A 19,344-nucleotide genomic window follows, 5' to 3' on the forward strand; every position below is an offset into this window, starting at 1 on the left:
CCTCAGTCAGGTTTGCTGAAAATGCTATCATTAAAAAACTAGACTACTGAGAATTAAAGGAAAATTATTATAAGAATCCCAAAACACAAGAGGAATTAAGATTAAGATTATAAAACACAAGGTTCTAATCTTGGTCCGAAATGATCATTGGAATTCCGTTGGCATATTACTTGCCTTCCTGTTAGACAACAGATACTTGTCTCCAAGGGTCAAGATTCTTATATTTTCTACTACATAGGTTTAGCATCCTGGAAAATTCTTTTTCTAACCAAGTACAAACGTCCTCATTGTACCTTAATACTTCCACCACCTAATAATGATGTCAAGAGGAATACATTCAGGGGAATAATTCCAGGAGAGTATGTTCCTCTTGTTATTTTTAGGTGGTGGGACTTACATGTACATAATTCCCCTGTGTGTATCATTTCACTTAGTCTGTTGAACATCCCTGGGCCTAGTCATTATCGCTACCATTGCTGTTGCAGAGTTAGGTAAACCAAGATGGCATAACTTGATCAAATTTATAAGCCTAGTAATTAGTAGATCTGATATCCCCAAACCTTTCTACTACATTCTTATGCACAGATGCCTACCACTCTCCCACACCCCTTTCAGTTTACATTTTTAGAAGGGAGGACACGTTTGTCCACACTTGTTTAACTGAACTGGAAACAGTGATAGCTGACACTCCTTAAGTCAGTACTGAGGTCATTTAAACTTTCCAAGTGTAGGTCACCTTCTGGAAACAATCTACGCCCCCAATGTCTACCTCACTTTATAATTCTTGAATCAAGTAGTAGGAATAATCATTGTATCACAATGCAATTTCATATGGGAAAATATTTGAGTGATTGAACCTCTTTGCTTTCCTGAGTCAGGTTTGTTAGTCAAACAACAAACCTGTCCACACCTTCATTTTCTCTCACCATCTTCCAACAGAGGGTGGGAGAGAACAAATAGTCTTCCAGGCTCCTTTGAACATAGAGAGGGTTATGAGATGCAGTTCTGGATGATGTAACATGAACAAAAGATTTCACGGGAACTTCTAGGAGAGCTCAGAACCTCTCCAGGGGCCTCTAAAGTTGACCAAGCAGAAAGTTAGGAGGAACCTGTCCCCCTACTGACTTCACCGAGCTGCTGCATTATCTATGGCTGCACTGCCTACTTCTGGATTTGTTACTGTGGGAGAACAAAAGTGAATTTGTTTCAGAAACTGCTTGGTAGCTTTTTATCTGCAGCCCAAAGTGTTATTAACAGATTGAAGTCTTTTGCTGGGCATATGGAACCTAGGTAAGGGGAACTCCGCAGCTGCATGAGGGACATTTTGCTTCTCTCTCTGCTTTCCTTCTGTATTCTGTATGCTGTTGCATGTGCTTCACTGGGGCCACCCAAGCCTGTACAGCATATATGGTCCCAGAAGAACCCACAAATAGAGGCCTAGAGTATGTGTAAGAACTGCACATAAGTGTTGTCCGCCACAGTACCTGACCCCCAGGAAAATTCCCAAAGCTGACTGGATGTGAAGAAAAACCTTAGAGCTCCTTCTGGAAGCCCCATGATCACCACAATGATTCATATTTTTGTGCACAAGGACGACTTTCCTACTTCACTGACGTGGTGGGTACGGGGAAGCTTCTCTTCTTCAATGGACCACTTGACTATTCTAAGAATAGGTTGCTAAATTCGTTCATGCAATAGGGAAATTAAGTCCTATGTGTGAAAAGGGATGTACATAGAAGGAAAATAGGTGTGCGCAATCGGAGGTATACCGAGAAAGAGCCATAATCTAAAAATTAAAGCGAATCAAATTAAATCAAGTCTTCCCCATGGAGAAGCTTATGCCCCAAATTCCACAAAGAGGGTCATTCATTTGAGTTAAATATTGTCCTCACATCATCCGTCATCTGTATAATAAAAATATCACAGAGGGAAACATCACAGTGCCAAATGACTAATGATTTTCTTCCTTCTACTAAAGGTCCTGTTACCAGGACAGCCTAAAAAAATCAGTGAATAAAAAGCTCCATTAAACCCTCAGTTTTGTCTAATGTTTATAATGTTTAGCAGGAGGCAGTGCAGGTGAAGTCAGTAGGGGGACAAAACCCTCAGTTTTGTCGAATGGTTAAAAAGCTGGGTTTAAGACCCCACTACTAGGTTTATAACATTGGCCAGACTTTTTTTAACATCACTTGTCTGGAAAATGAAGAATAATATTACCCCTTTCCACGGAATTGTCAAGAGGATTATCTAATAAAATGTTTTAAAAGTACCTAGCAAAGTACTGGCAAATGGCAAGCGCTTAGTAAATATGAGAGATAACTTTCTATAAACATCAAAAGTACAGAAGCTATAGGACTTGACACAGCTCCACAGGGACTTAGACTTTGCTATGGTGAGGCGGGTGGAGAACAGATGGCCTGGATTCCCCAGAGCCGCTGGGAAGACACAATAGGCAGCTTTGTGTTGAGTGGGAAAGGGAATCCGATCCTCAGGCTTCCTGGCTGTAACAATGAGAATGCAAACTGAGGATGAGTCTGGCACATTTTCTGAGGTTGGTAGGAAAATCAGGAGGTTTTCTTTCAGCATTGGGTGTTTTTACTGCTGTGTCCTTGCTCCAAGCCCTAAAACAATTCCATCAGTGATTCTGTTTTATGACATTTTTATTACCTTTTTGTAATGCCTTCAACCACTGGCTTCGGCTGTCTTCATTTGATGCATAGACATAGAGAAGTCCATCTTTATAGACAATCTGGAAAGGAAAAGATGCACTGCATTTTGATAGAACTGCATCCCAGTTCAGTCTGGGGCACCTGAGAATTTTCTGTTAATCAGAAGAAAACCTGAGTATGTTCATATACGATACACACTAGCTTTGAAATTAGATGAAAAAGTACGAAATTATTTTATCCTCCACTTCTCAGTTTGTTTTATTCCAGGCACTTCAACACTTTGGAAAATCACAATGATGCGTCTGACAGGAGTGAACACTGACATGTCAGTAGGGATGGCCCAGACCATGGAGAATTATCTGTGAGACATTTCCGCTTAGGGTACCACCTACCCAGTGTAAGACCCTCTTTACGGCCCACTGGAAAATCTTCAACTGCTCTGTCCCTAAACGTTCCTGCAAGAATGACATGTCCTCTACTCTGCCATGACATCAGTGTTCACATATTCTGATCATTTACAGTTCATGCATATATTGAGTAAAACTATGTCTCCTTGTTCTTTTTGTCTATTGTAGCATGTGACACCCCAGAAGTTCCCAGGACTATTTTTTTCTATTCCTAAGGCACTTGTTTAGATGTTTGAAGATTATAATGTATACTCAAGATCCCCTCTCCAACTTGTTCTACTGTTTTCATTTTTCTATTGTGCCTTTTTTTTTTAGACATTCTTTTTTTCTATTGTGCCTTTTAATTGTTGATTTCTTTTTTTAAAAAAAGGTTTATGTAATTTGTTCTACTTTTGGGAAATAAAATACACCATTTAAAAAATAGTTGTTGGGCTCATTCCTAGCTACTTTAATACTAGCTATTTTAATCTTATTTCAATTCTATGAAAAGAAGAGTATGCCTTTTTATTTTACAAATGAGGAAAAGTACTCAGAAACAAAGTTGAATATGTGTTTATGGCTACACAAATATAAGCGGAGGAGCTAGGAGCTCTGCAGGGTCCCAAAGCCTGAATGCCATGGGGACCCTGTTTCCCCATGAGGTAGTTTTTCAGCCTCTTCCATGAGCACACTCTCCCCCGATTTCTCTCAATTGGCTAATATTCTTTGACATGGGAAGTATGGTTGTTGATTAACTGAATATTTGTCTTTCATTCTTGGCCACGGGTCCTTAATACTACCATTGGGCAGTCTGGCCATCAAAAAGACAACTCATCTGCCTTAGGTAAAAAAAGGTAAGTATTTGTGATACTTACCTTTTTAATAAAAATAGGGCATTGCATGTCTATATCTGTTTTCATGAGAAGCCACTTTGAAGATATCAATATGTAATACAACCACCATTGTTAATTCCCTACCACTTTGTTTGTAACTCTGTATTGTCTGTATTGTGCTTGTGATATGTTGTAAAATGTTGTATGTCTGTTAATGTTTCCCTCCTTTTATCCTTAAAATAAAAAAAAAAAAAAAAAAAATAGGGCATGACTTAGATCAAGCCAGTGTCAAAAGTTACTGTGGGTATATTCTCCATAGCATGCCACTGTTTAAAATAGTTCAGGGTAAAATCAAAATTCCTTGGCATGATGTGCAAAGTCTTTCATGATCTGGCCCTACCTACCTCTCCATGCTCATCTCTTTCATTTTCTCATGGGACTGCTTTTTCCAGAGAGGATGCTATTTCACCGATCAGTGACACAACACATGTAGCTTCTTTTGACCTGCTTCCTTTCCCATCATGTTGTGTTAAGCTGTATTTGTCCTTTCCAACCTGAGTGTCACCTCCAAAGAACTCTCTGACACCTTGGTGAGGAAACTGAAGCTTCTGCCTCCTGGGTACCACAGATGTACTCTGCTGATCTCCATTGTAACACTCCCCCTCTCTGCATTATAATGATCTTCCCATTCGTCCATTTTGCCACCTTGGCAAGTGCCGTGGAGCATGATCAGTATTTTCTTCTGTACCTGTTCATACCACTCCGAGTGCAGCAGAAACACTCAGCAGGGTTTGATGAAAGAGGTTGTCAGACCCAAGGCAGATCAGGCTGCTGTAACTTATACTCATCTTGCTTTTCCTCCCTCCAGGTGAGGCAGATTGGTGGACAGAATTTTAGCAAATGCCCACCTCCTACTTGGAAATATTCCAAGTGCTGTCATTGCCTTCCTGGATAATTTTGAGATATCAGTTTTCCTGGGTAGTATGAGTTCATCATAGAAAATATTACAGGAAGAGTCATCCACCCAATGTAATGTTGTTCCACCTTTTACCTGAAATGGGTACTGTCTCTCCAAGGGTGTCTGTTCCTCAAGATTGACTTTCTCTACACATCTGATTTTCTTAATTTCAATTGATCCTTTTCTGCTGCCCCTTTTCTGAATTAAAAAACAACACATAAGATATCTTAAGTGATGCACCATGATGCACAGAAAAAAAGCATACAGTTAAACTTGTTTTTGGGAGGGAGATCTGGGGATGTGGTGGTTAGTGGAGAGTCATTTCTTGTTACTTCGTAATAGTCAAAACTAAATGGGAATAGAATATATTTCTCAACTGTGGATACAACACACATGCTCTCCAAAAGCAAGTGTTTAAGCAGTAGTTAATTTATCTTACTAGTGAAGTAGGAAATGTGTTTCAAATCACCTGCTATGCAGTTAACAAACATATTCAGGAAAATAAAGATTTAAGTCCTCAAACATCTTTACTTTGTTTCAATTTTCTGATAGTATTTTTGTATTTCTACTATGACAGAATCGTCAGCTATACTGAGATAGTCTGATTTCCAGGATTGTTTGATGGCAGCATTTCTGATCATCAGCTCTACTGCCATTCAGTGCTGAATTAAAAAACAAAATACAAGATGAACCTTTGGTCTGGGGTCTCTCCTGTGCATTGTAGGGTATTTAGTAGTATTCCTGTCCTCTACTCATTGGGTGCTAGTAGCACTGACCTCTCCCTGTTACTAGTTGTAACAACCTAAAATGCCTCTAGCCATTGTCCAGTATCCCCAGAGAAGCAAAAATTCTTTCAGTTGAGAACTACCATTCTAAAGTTACAATTTGTCTGAGGACAACTAATTAGTATTTTAAAATCCTTTGGGTCCATTGTGCTCTGGTCTAGCAAAGACGAAATAGAAAGTGGATGCAAGTGGATCTTTACTGTATAAGCTAAGAAACCTAATCTTTCATTATAATCAACCAAGTACCTTGTGAGCCTGCCGTGGTGGTGGTGGGGAATAGTACAGTATAAATACAATGGAATAAACAGTCTCACCATTTTGTCATATTCGTAGTAGGAAAGGTTTGTTTTGGTCAAAACAAAAAGCCTCTCTTTGTAATTATTTGGTGACATTTTCTTCTTTTGTTGTGACCTTTTGAGAAGAAGTTCTTCTAGAATAGATTTCGTATCCATATTATCATCCTAAATAAAAGAAAATAATTGAAATGACTGTAGTGTCTGCCAGGTTCTCTCTTAGCCTCCGTATATTTTACTCAACTATTTTTCATTCAGTGGTAATGTAAATGCTAATTTTTAAAAGTCAGACTGAGTTAGGATTATAGAAGAAAGTACACACATATCAACATTTTCTGCTCCTTTTGCTCTGAGTTTCATAAATATGTTGATTTTAAAGACCATTTTATTCATCCAGTGCCTCATCTCTTTCTCTGAATATTCACTACGCTTGCACCATCTTTTGATCACCTTGTCAAAATGCTCTTTCCTCCTTAAACATCCTATAGGTGTCTGTTGAATTGCATAGTAAAACTTTTAAAGCCACCCTCCAGACAGCTTAGCGTCCAGGAGGTAATTGGTCAACTGAAATTTTCCTCCATTAATGTGGTCAGTGTTTTGGTGAAATTATCTAAATTGTTGTGAGATGCTGATATTGTACATGATATCCACAGCCCATGATCATAATCAAATCTTCAACATAAAACATATAGGTATAATTTTAAATACTTCAGAGAATTTTAAATCAAAATGAATGCTCAAGGTAGAGTAAAGGGAAGAAATGTGAGAATACAGCAAAAACATTTTCAAAAGATATTTAGAAGAGCTTTTGAAAGTGTATTTACAAAGTAAAAACACTCTTGCTTTTTGCTCCAAAGCCTGAAAAAGAAATGCATTTATTTTCTGGATCTGCTAAGTCTGTTGCTTTAACCCTTAGTCTGGTATCAGGTCTAAAAAGAAAAATAGCAACGGTAAGCAGTAAGATACAGAGGTAAACTTTCTTATGTGCTTCTTTGCCTTGTGAAACAGCATCATTATTTTCAGTTAGATATGCAATACTTAAGCTCTTTGATGATCTAAAGGTAATCAACTTTACTCACCTTTGCCTCCCAAGAGCTTACGTGTGGGTCTTTAACTTTAACTCTCACACTCTGAGCAAAAAGTTACTGCTCCAGGGCACCATCACCCCTCATATGCCCTTTGGCTATTCCACAGTTGTGCTTTAAAAGAAGACATTTGCATCCTCTTTACCATTCTTGATCAGGAAGCGCCCACACAGACATTGCTCTGTCTGGATGGAGGCAGGTACCAAGTAAAGCTGCCCCACCACTAGAGGATACTTCCCACTGGCCCAGGGGGTGATGAGCACCCTATTATGGGAGGATGGAAAGAAAGGGAAACGAAGAAAGATGGCCTGGTATTGAATAAGCCACCACCGGTCCCGGTCAGTTTTCTTCCAGATATAGAGTGTGCAACTTTAAAAGCAGGAACTAAGAAAACCAGTTTTCATTATTTATGTACATAAATCAGTACACCATGTGTTACCCCCTAAAATGTCCTCCAGGGGCATTGCTTGACTTACGGACAGGAGTAGTAGTCATTAAACATGATAACTTCTTGTGTACTTTTTGCACTATTTTTTAAAAGGATGATTCTTTTGGAAAAGTAGAAAAGTGAAGGGGTTCTTTTGAGCACGATGGGTGCTATTCACCCATTGTGGTCGCTGGCTGTTTTGCTTTAGGTTGGAAGACAGGGAAGAGATCAAGGAGCAAGGTGCCTCCTTTCGACCTCTGCTTCACGGCAGGCACTGCACCTACGCCTGCTTGGGAAGCTTATTCTACCTCTGAAGTCTACAGCTAGAAGAGAATTTGCTTGAAAACTTACAGAAACTATGAAGTTGTACTTTTGGGAGTGATAGACTTCTTTGGTGGAGCCAAATACTAGACACAGTGATAGGGCACTTTTTCATCTTGCATTTCTACATTCAATTTTTAATTTTAAAGGAAAAAACAATAAAAACAATGATACAGAATTTCAAAACAAGATAATAGGAAATTAATGATGGTTATTATTATATTGCATGTTGTTATCTTCAAAGTAGTTGCTCAGATTACAAGACATAGGCATGCAAAATTGATCAAACAGTATAAACAAATGATTCCTTTCAATGAACAGAAATTAGCATATACTTATTTTAGCTATTATCTATCTATCTATCAACTGCTAGATAGGTAGATATCCAAGAATTGAGCTCCGGACCTTGAGCTTGCCAGGCAGGAGCTGCACCACTGAGCTATATCTCCGGCCCCCTGTTTCTACATTTTAAATAATTTATTAATAAAGCAGAAAAGTAAAGATGTAAAAACCTGACAAATTTCTTTTATGTCTCTTGCTAAAACTTTCCCCAAGGCAGAGTGCTTATTAAATTGACCTGGTTAGTAGACTAGGAAGCTTACTTTTCAGAAGTTTTTCATATGCTTATTCAATTTGTGACATAAGAATACTTCTCAAAATGCGGATCCCAATGTCTAAGATACTATGCAATTTTCCCCAGTACTATTAGAATTTTATGTAAAAAGTAATAAGGTGAGCTTCAGAAACCACTGACACATTCCCAAGTTGGCCTCTATATATTGAAGAAAGGAAAACTATTGAGTAGAAGGGAAGATATCAAGTCCTTAAGTACATTGTCCAATAAATCTCCAAGGATTTACAAGCCTTGCTACTTCTGACAAAATGTAATGTGTCAAATTTCAACATAACTGTTCATTTCTAAATTCTGCCTGCAGTGAGGCAGAGGTAGAAAGGAGGCACGCTGCTCCTTGATCTCTTCCCTGTCTTCCAACTGAAAGCAAAACAACCAGTGACCACAGTGAATAGCACCCATTGTGTTCAAGAGAAGCCCTTCGTGTTTCTACTTTCCTAAAATTCTTTGTGAAGTTTTTCTTCCACTTAAATAATAACATACTATATATGTTTATTCCATAGATCCAAGAAGTACAGACATGCAAACAAAAAAGATTAATATACCTTTAGATTTTTAAAAATCCAGTATATACATGCCTATGCTTACTTTCCCAAAGATGGTTCACACCCTGCATACATGACTCTGTAATCAGTGGTGCTCATGTACCAGACCCCTGGAACCCTGTGTCTCTGAATTTCTGTCCAGAACCAAGACTGCCAGGCCTTCACAGCTCTGCACTCCCTAAGGGGGACTCGGAGGCTGCCTTCACAAGCTGCAACAGCCCTATTTTGATGACTGGTGATTTGTCATCTGCAGATCATTTTCTACTGTGACAGGCTCTCTGGTTCCTGCTCAGGCTTGAACCTGGTTTTCTCCTTTGCTTCTTTCTGTTCTTTCCTTGCACTTCCCCTTTCTTCTCTCAACAGCCTAGATTCTAAACCGAAGGCACTTCTCCAGTCTTCCATATTATAGAAGGTGACACCTGCTGATGGCTAACTGTGAAGTGCAATGTCTCCTCCTTTTTATTAGGACAATAAATGAACAGGGTTCAAGTACTACTATTGACCCAAATGCCTGCCCAATGACTACAAACTCTCCTTTGTCCACCTTTATGTAAGAGAAATTCCGTTGGGAAGAAAGGCCTTTCAAAATAAAATAAGTATTAAACAGAAATCTATTTCCATAGAGGAGCTGGTGGGATTTGGCTGGACTTCTTTGTTACCACCCATGTAGAACAGAGACATCAATTTGCTTACCAAATAGCCCAGGCTGCCTATTTCCATAAGTACATGAAACTAGAGAGAGATTAAAACATAAGGAAGGTGAAAAGAACCTGGCAGAAATCAATACAATATTTGTTGTGAGGAAGGTAGCAACCACTATGGAACCTATTCCACACAAAAACGGTGCACGTTGAATTAACGTGAATTATAATCACTACGGTTATTTAGGATTTATATGAAAACAAGAGTAAGGAGTTCAGTTTGGCAGTTCTGTTTGGTACTTTTGACTCTGAGCCTATGGGGTGTCAGGCATCGAGCCACTGGTTCCATGGCCTTGGGTGACATCAAGCATGTTTGAGAGACAAGTTTCAGACCTGATTAGAGCATGTAAGGTTGCGCTGGGGTAGCGGGTGCACGAGCTTGGAGGAGACTATCCCACTGCCATTTGTGAGCAGTGTCACATTACCAAGTCGTTTCCATTCTCAACTCCCAGTTTTCTAATCTGTAAAATGAGAGGCTACAGCTCTTTCACTTTGACACAGCTTACACGGAAAACTTCATGTGAAAATACTTGGCCCCAAATCATGATTAAAAAAGAAGATAGAAGGAAAACTCAAATGCTCCAATGGAGTTCATTCACTTGACCATGAAAGCTGTGAGGAAGGAAAATTTGTTTTATCCCTAAAATAATCAAGAAAGCTTAGTATGTGAGAGAAGACATTGCAACTGGACCTTGAAGAATGCAAATGATTTTAGTAACAATAATTCTAGCCAGCGTTTAAGCAGGGCTCACCATATGCAGGATACTATTTAGAGCTTTCAACACATGTCAATTTGTTTACTGGTCACAGTCACTCTATGGGACAGTTTATGCCACCCTCCACTTACGGGTATGCCACAATACCCTATCCAATGGGCATATCCTCCCACAGCCATATTTTAGGGTAGTTTGTGACATTCCGGCTCCATGGGGCGGATTGTGACAGGGTTACACTATACAGTAGGTTGTAACTTCATTCCCCATGTATAGATGATGAAACTGCAATGGATAAATAAACTGTCCAGGTCAAACTGTTAGTGTGGTGGAGCTGGGATTCGAATCCTGCAGTCTAGCTCCATAGCCCACTTTCTTGAGCATGATACCAGTGTTAGAGAAGAACAAGCCCACTAAACCAGACCATTCTAAACCAAAGAAGACACCAACCTCAATACAGAAGGCCAGCCGTGGGATGGCAAGGCTGGCAGGAACCCTAGAAACCATTTTACAGATGCAACACTGAGCCCCAACAGTCTAAGGGACTTGGTTGAGACTGTCAACCAGTGACCTGAGACACACCCCAGAGAGCCAGATTCTGGTGTCCCTCTGGGTTCAATGTCCACTCCACGGCAGTAAACAGACTAAAAGAGATCTGCTCAGATAAGCACGCCATTTCCTGAACAAGGCATGCTGTTTGAGGAACAAGGCATAAATTTAAATCTTGCCAGAACTGTGCAAGGAATCTGCTAGTAGAACCAACCATCAGGAGGATGCCACCTGCACCTAATCTTTCAGAAGAAACCATCAAAGCAGTGTTAAATAGCAAATTTGTCACGGGCTCTGTGACAAATGTAATGTTCAAATATTTGCCCAAGGGCAGATCCACTTAGCTTCCTGCTAAATAACTGACAAAATACACTGCTAAGTTTAAACAGGAACAAAAAGCTTAACTGAGAATCAGGTTTCCATGCCCTGCACCACATACACAGACACACAGACCCACAGACACACAAATACAGACACACACACGAACACACACGGAGCAGAATTATAACCCACTTTTTAACAATCAGTAAGAACATGCAACCTCAAATACTGCAATACATTTTAAGTGGAACAGAAGGCAGGAAAGGAAGAGGGAAATTTATTTATTTATTTTATTTATTTTTTGGTTTTTCTCCGGTAGCGGGAACCGAACTCACGACCTTGCGCTTGCCAGGCAGGCGCTTTTGCCGCTGAGCTAAATCCCCAGCCCCGGAAATTTATATATAGGTAAGTGAGACCCTCAACTAAAAATTATATTCCCTGGCTTCCTCAAAATAGTGCCTTTAAAGCTTTACCCCTTAGAACTGAGAGATCAAAGTGCAGCAATTTCTCGCATCTGTCCTTGCTTGGTTATCCTCTTTTAGTCTACATATCATTTAGCTAAGGATTTTTGTCAGTGTCAAGGTAGTAAAGTAAAGCGTATGATGGGAGGGCAGTAGGTGGGGTGGGTGAGAAGGAGGAGGGGGAGGATGTTCCAAGTTCGGGCCGGGCGGTGTGTGACAAGGAAAGTGGAGGGCTCTGTGACAAATATAATCTTCAAATATTTGCCCAAGGGCAGACCCACTTAGCTTCCTGCTAAGTAACTGACAAAATACACTGCTAAGTTTAAACAGGAACAAAAAGCTTAACTCAGAATCAGGTGAAGTGGTTTAAAAAATCTTAGGATGCTCGCCAAAGACAAATACCAGCGCCGCAGAATCTGGTAAAATCCTACTTCCCATGATTGTCCGCAGAACAGAGAAGTTCCAGTTGATTTGGCATGATATGGACGAAAATCCTCTAGCACTGACACTGTCAAATCCTCAGTATTTTGGAACACCACACCTTAATTGCTCCAAAATGAATTTGAAAACCAGATATTTTAAGAAGGTCATTTTCTCACAAAGAACACAGAATTCCAGTTCTGCTCCTGAAGCTAAAATTTGCTTTGAGTAGATTAATCTTCAGTGCCTTCTAGGGCCTTTCCAAAACTCTTTGTTTCAACAACTTCTGTCCTTCTGCTCCCTCCTCTCTGCCCATACCACTCTCTCTGGGCACCTTCCTTAGGAAAACAAAAAGTGATAAATCCCTGAGCTAGCATAATGAACCACCTTAGCAGGTAATATTGCTTAGGAGGTGGGTTGGTGGGTGAAAACAGCAAATTTGGTCGGGTTCAAATCCCTGTTCTGTCTCTAAGCAACCTGGCATGTTACTTAACTTTGGTAAACCTCAGCTTCCCCATCTGTAAAGGAGTAGAGCAGTAACCACCTCTCAGGGTTATGAAGAGTCAAGAGAGAATGACAGTACAGTGTCCAGCCCCCTCGTAGATGTTTTGGAAACATGTGCTTCTCCTCATCATTCCCTAGGCAAAGTTTAAAATGTTTAAAAGCTGAAGACAATGAAATGATCCTCAGAGGTCAGATTTTACTTCTTCGCCCTCTGCCCACAGCTGGTAGTATCACCTTTGCGGGGTAACAGGAGTGAGGACCTCCTTATCCATTGCCAAGCCAGAAACACCTTCACTAGATGTTTCTTACACACTCTCCATCCCAGATTAGTTATCTTAAAAATCAAGTGGAACCAGACTCTCATTGACAGTATATTTGCAACATCCTATTTCTTGGATGACTTTGTGAATGTTACCCAAAGTGTAGTCCATGCACTAGAAGCATTGACAATACCTAGGAGCCTGCTAGAAATGCCGACTCTCAGGTCCTACCCAGACCCAGAAATCTGAATCTGCATTGCAGAGAGACCCTCAGGTGATTGGTATGCACTCATGAGAGCTTCAGAAGCACTGGTGTAGACCACGGTATGTTTGTGCTATTTAAATCCAATGAAACAATCATGGTCCCGAAGAACTTTCAAACTACTGGATGCAGGTCCAACTCTAAGGTATACGTTCTTCCCATCTTTCTATCTCCATTTAAGATACCCCCAAGTCTGATTTAGGGAAACTTTAGGAACCTAAGAACAAATATTGGTAGCAGAAACAACATTATAAAAATATAAATCAAAGAAGATATAAGTAAATGTCCTTTGTCTTTTTGGAAGCAACTGGTAACCAAGGCATAGTACGGAGAATATCAGCGGAGAAAACAGCACAAAGTTTGAGCAAGCTGGTGCAAATATGCTCAGGACTTGCCAACTCTCTAAATGCGATTTTGAGCAAGGCCTGAATTTACAGTGAAATGATAGCAGTTTCATCTTATGGTCCCCAAATTACCAAGGTCCCTTCCAAAGCCCCAGGGGGAGTCCGAATAATTTCATATTCATAATTTAGTACCAGTTTTCATATGATGGACTCCCCAAATTTTGTAGATTTCTCACCCCACAATACTGACTCTAACCCTATTTTTCTGTAGGTTATGACACTGCACCGGTCACTCAAACGCACCATTTGGACTTGTCCTGCCGCCCGGGTCCACTGCCGCGGAGGTAGTCTGTCCTCGCAGAAATAGCCTCAGCTCTCCTCTTTCCAGCAGTAGTGAATTGTCTCACATTTTCCCTGCTGCTGCGTCAGAAATGGCTGCAGTACTGTGCCCCCAAAACGTTTATTGTCCTGCAGGGCCTTACACAATCCCACAGGAAACCACGCTCAACACTTAGCCAACACTTGTTGAGCTGATTGAATGCAACAAAAATGGAGACAAAAGCATATTTCACAAAGGTTCCAACTTTGATAACTATAGCTCCTGCTTTTCCCAGCCAGCTCTTGGGTATGTGTGATAACCTTGCCTTTGTTTATAGAGCTCTGTGCTGGAAAGGACAAGAAAATATCTCGGCAAAACCCAACTTCTGACGACTTTTCTCACAGGAGTCAGAGCCAGGAAACCATTAGGTAATGCCAAAGTTCACAGAGAATAAGCAACGAAAACTTCAACGGAACGTTTGGACAAAGTGAGGCCAGAGAATACACAGAGAGAGGAAACGTTAATATGACCCCAAAGCACACTCCACAATTTAAATGATTAGGAATCCAGAATGAAGAAGAGATGGGCTTTGTTAAACTGCAATGCACTGTGACTACAATGAAAACATGCGATTGTCACTTTGTAGCATTAAAACAACATCACCATGTTTGGCTTTACTCATTCCACCATTTTCTCTGGCTGGTCACGCATAATAAATCTAATGATATATTTTAGGCTCTGCTGTAGATAACCAAGAAAATCCATCACCTTCTTACATACTTGGACACACTGTATTAACTTATAAATTGTTGGATATTTATTTGTAGTCGTCTATATGACGAAGTTGGGTTGGCAGGAGGATGTGAAGCTACTGAATTTCAAAGAGGTTCTTTTGAGTGGACACACGATTAGCATCCTTTCTGTCCATTTGGCTAGTCAAGTCTTATCGAGAACCTCCCTCGTGCTGAGCATTCTGTTAGGGACGTAAGACCCAAAAGTGAGCAGAACAGAGGCAGCTCACATTTTCAGAAGGCTTATATCTAGTGGAGAAAACCCCACCAGTGACAGGTTAATTATAGTATTATGTGAAAAACAACTTGCAAATACTTTAAATAGTTCAGTTTGGAAATAGGAATATGGGGAAGGGCAAGGAGTTCTTCAGAAGAACTCAAAAGTGGATAGATTATACCTAGATGGCAAATAAAAGTCACTGATGAATTCCAAATAGCTCTCCATCCTCTGAGAATAAAGCGTGTAGTAGTGAACATATTGGGAGTGAAGCAGAGGAACAGTAGCATAACAACCTGGTGCAGTAAATTAATTCCACTCTCCTAATTAACTTCCTTTCCCATATGGCAATTTGTATTTACTCCGCTGCTTTTATGGCAACAGTATAAGATCCATTTCAGAATTAAAAGATAAATGTAAGGGAGGTGATATAAATGTGGAAACACCTGGGTACAATCTTTTAGAATTTCCATCCCTTGTTGGGGCTTAAAATGCTCAAAGGCAGCTAGAAGGAGTGGTTTCCTCCAAGTCAAAATGTCACAGATTTATTTATTTGTTCTATTCATTCACTTCCTCTGCTACTTCTCCTGAACCTTTCTTTGGCTCTGTGTTTTCCATATCTTTAGTTAAATCCTAACTTTTGGCAGTTTGCTATTTCAACTACATGATTTAAAACACTCCAATTACAGTCCGCATTGTCACCTTCACCCAGCAAGACCCTTAGGAATGTTCCCTACAGCGTGTTCACGCAAGCTGTCAGCGGGCAACAGACAAAGGGACACAGCATGGGATAATGTAACTTTAGGACATGAACAGGCTTGTTCACTTGTGTTTACATTTTTGTGAAAGAACCTGGTAGGATACACTTTATGAGAGAGACAGTGACAGGTAGAACGGAGACAGAGAGGGAGAGAGAGAGAGATGGCTTGCGGCTGATTTCTGATTTTTTCATTTTAAGAAATTCATTTAACTCCTGGATTTAAATGCAATTCATACATTTTTGTTTTCAAATTTCAAATTTCGTGCAAGACCCCACTGGACTCCAGACTTGTATTTCACTGTCAATTTGTGCACCTGTACTTGGAATGTGTAATCAATAAGCTGGATTGAATGTGGCCGAAGCTAACCTGATGAACCCCTCCAGCTAGCTCTTCCTATGCTTGCCCCCTCTATCTAATGGCATCTCTCTCTTTCCAGTTGTTCAGGCCAGAGAGAGTAAAATCACCATTGGGTTTTACCCTTCTCTCACACCCAACACTCAACCCTTCATGATATAGGTTTAGCTCTATTGTCTAAATGCGACCCAAATTTGGCCACTTTTCAATACCTCTACTGTTACCTCTCAGGCTTGCTTACCACTATCCCTTACCTGGAATATCGCACTGGTTTCCTGATTGCTCTCCCTTATTCTAATCCCCGCCTCCTGCAGCCTATTCTCCACTGGGAGCCACAGTGATTCCTTTAATGTAAGTCAAACTTTACCACTTCTGTATAAATTCTCCAATAGTCCCCCCTCTTCTGGTCTCATAGTCTGTCTCTAATATCATCTCATGATTGTAGTATTTTTACTTCATTTTACCACTCTTAAAAATGACTTACTTGCTACTCCTCCAATGTTCTGAGAACCATCTGCCTCAGGGCCTTTGCATGGGCAGTATCTTCTGCTTCCTTAACTGTCACAGAAATCTGCCCAGCTCATTTGCTCATCTCCAGGTTCTATTTCAAATAACCTCTCACTAATGAGCCCTACAGAGACCACTCTGTTTACTACTATCACCTCACTACCACCCAGCAGGCCCAGCCTCCCTTATTTTTCTCAGCTGTATCTCCTTTCTATCGTGCTTGTCACCATATAACACAAAGTGTCATTTACATATCTATTATTTTTATGTCTGTCTCTCCTTACTGCAGAGCAAGCCCACAAGGGCTCTAATAGTCTTTCCCATGGGTGTCTCTTCACGGGGGTGTCACACCACCATTTCCTACACTTACTCCTTTTGGTGCTAAAATAATCTGCTTGGAAGTTGGGATCTGATGCCAATCAGTGCCACTCACTGGAATTAAGAGTCAATGTCCATCTCTTTCAAGGATGTTCGTTTATCAGACTCAGTGGGTTCAATGGTAAAACAAATAACCTTGTTTCTTATGCAAGGAGATGCCTCAGTCAGGAGGTAGAATTCTACGTGAAGGTGTGCTGTTTAGTTGTGTTATGGCCTTTCTTGACACCTACGAAATCTTTAAAACACTTGCTGGCATTTAATCAATTTTTAAGTTTTAATCAAGTTTTTAGTGGGAGGAAAGGCTTTGGCGTCCTGCTGGAATTAGAAAACTGTAAGTATTTTATTCTTATAAATAAAATTTATTAGAATGGAGCTATCATTTTAAAATATATCATGTCTGGCTACTTTCATCCTCCAGAAGCAGAGATGAGTAATTGTGACAGAGATGTTACTTATGAAATCTCAGGTATGTACTGTCACCTTCACGGAATAAATTCTCTAACTCATGCTCCAGAGGAATCTTGCCAGTTGTGGCAATGGCCTAGTAGCTTGGGATTTAGTTCAGCAGTTCAACTTTACAGGCATTCATTCAGGTGTACTTGTACAGGTGCCAGAGCTGGAGACAAAAAAAGTAAGCAAAGGGGATAACTTTACGGGCTCCTTCCAGCTCTGCTTCCCACTTTGATTTAATTGTTTTTCTGAAAAATTTTAACATATAGAAGTTAAAAGAAGTTTAAGCACCCATACACCACCATCTAGAGTCTGTAATTACCATTTTACTGCAATTATTTTTTCATATATTTATTCATCGTCCATCCATCTTTTTGAGACAGGGTTTCACTATGCTTTGTAGCCCAGGCTGACCTCGAACTCACTGTGATCCTTCTGCTTCAGCCTCCTAAGTGCTGGCATTACAGGCATGCGCCACCACACCTGGTCATCCACCTTCTTGTTGTTCCTATGGTTGTCATTGTTCATGCAATTGAAAAAGGTGCAGATACATGTCATCTATAAGCACCTCAGCAGACATAACATTAACTAGAACTTACTTCAAATTAGTTTTTATTTTGACTCCAATACTGTGTTTCCAAAAGCAGCCTTCAACTGGCCAGAAGACACAACTTCACAAAAGTTGAAAACTGAGAAAGGTTATCAGGGTAATTGAGGTAAGTGTCAGGGGAATCGTTCACCTAAATTTCTTTACTTTCCTCATTTAAGAGATGAATCAGCCTTTTAGGGCTCAAACTGTTTTGCTTGCGATGGATTCTAGGAAAGTTCTGTGTCTCTAAAGAGAGGGTCATAAGCTGTCCTTTTCTGGGATATTGCCAAAAACCCACGGGAAAGACAGAGCATAACAGTGAGGGGTTTTATGCAATGGTTAGTCACATGTGGCTTCTGGGTCAGAACCTTGGCTGATAGAACAGACCGAGTCTGGCCCAAGTGCTCTCACCCGGATGGAAATGGGAATCACACGAACCCGTCTTTACTGGACATATTTGGACGTCTTCAACCACTCAATACATTAATGACCTTCATAAATTAATGTTTACAAAAGAATCAGCCCTTGACTTGGGGCCAACTGCTTTCTTGGGTTCAGTGAGTCTGAGTGCCTAATATGGAATAACCCAGAGATATTTGTCATTTAATGAATAGCAGCTACACTGCCTCAGGAGGCACAGTATGAAAATCTGCAAGAAAGAACTTTTGAGTTGATAGCTTAAAGAAGAAGAAAAATGCAAATGATGCAATGTGTAAGATGTCCACTTACTTTTATAAAATGTATGTTTCGAAAGAAATTCAGTCAGCTCTACGGATGAGGAAAATAAAATTTTGGGATAAAAAAGAAAAATATCTAATGTGTTGACCATGTGGGTGTCTTTAAAGATTATAACGGAGTTATTTGGAACCATTTAGGGAATGCTATGCTCATTGCCATATCAGCACGAAGTTTTCTTTCATGTTTGTCAGAATTCCAAGGGTGACCCACGGTCGTGTATCCAGCTGCCTGCTCCTCATCTCCTTCCTCCTTTCCAATGACAGGGTGCAAAGGGCTCAGAGCTCCGTGTACAGCAGCTCATTTCCCTTCTCACGAATGGGCCCTGTGATAGAGAAACATTACACGCCCTGTCTTCCAGTTGTAAAAGTTCTCCCCTCTTCACTTTTGTTTTAATTCATTCAAAACCATCTAGCTTTTCAAATTTGCACTTTTTTATTCTTAAGGAGACTTGCAAATGGAATTCCGGGGCTATGCCCTGGCCATGCACACCCTTGAACTTAGTTTCTTTCTTTCTTTTTTTTTTTTATGCTTGGTAATTTTATTTTATTTTATTTTTTTATTTTAAAAATAAAAGAATGAAAACATATTAACAAACAGACATCCATTTACAAAATAGCACAAGAACAATACAAGTAATACTGAATTACAAAGTGACAGGAAATTAACATTGCTTGCTGTATTATGTACTGATAACTTCAAAGTGGTTTCTCAGGAAAGCGAATATAGACATGAAAGATTGATCAAACAATTAATCATTAACTGTTCTGTTCAG

At 40.1% G+C, this 19,344-nt stretch overlaps 1 protein-coding gene across 4 annotated transcripts in view; it reads right to left on the bottom strand.

Annotated features, from left to right (window-relative positions):
* Bmx (BMX non-receptor tyrosine kinase) overlaps nucleotides 1-14,439 on the bottom strand; it is a 51,521-nt gene extending 37,082 nt beyond the window's left edge. For 3 of the 4 annotated variants that reach the window (XM_005409163.2, XM_013507004.1, XM_005409162.2), the window contains exons 1-4: nucleotides 13,772-14,439; nucleotides 5,946-6,092; nucleotides 4,940-5,044; nucleotides 2,668-2,749 (exon numbers count right to left, since the gene is read on the bottom strand). In XM_005409163.2, the coding sequence (XP_005409220.1) occupies nucleotides 2,668-2,749; nucleotides 4,940-5,044; nucleotides 5,946-6,092; nucleotides 13,772-13,774 (337 nt within the window). In that variant the 5' untranslated portion in view covers nucleotides 13,775-14,439. Of the gene's footprint in view, nucleotides 1-2,667; nucleotides 2,750-4,939; nucleotides 5,045-5,945; nucleotides 6,093-7,003; nucleotides 7,078-13,771 lie in introns of those variants that run through there. The other variant, XM_013507003.1, reaches the window with a different exon arrangement.
* Nucleotides 14,440-19,344: the final 4,905 nt, after the last annotated feature.

The sequence above is a fragment of the Chinchilla lanigera genome, unplaced genomic scaffold, assembly GCF_000276665.1.
Source record: "Chinchilla lanigera isolate Chin_1 unplaced genomic scaffold, ChiLan1.0 scaffold00118, whole genome shotgun sequence".
NCBI lineage: Eukaryota > Metazoa > Chordata > Mammalia > Rodentia > Chinchillidae > Chinchilla > Chinchilla lanigera.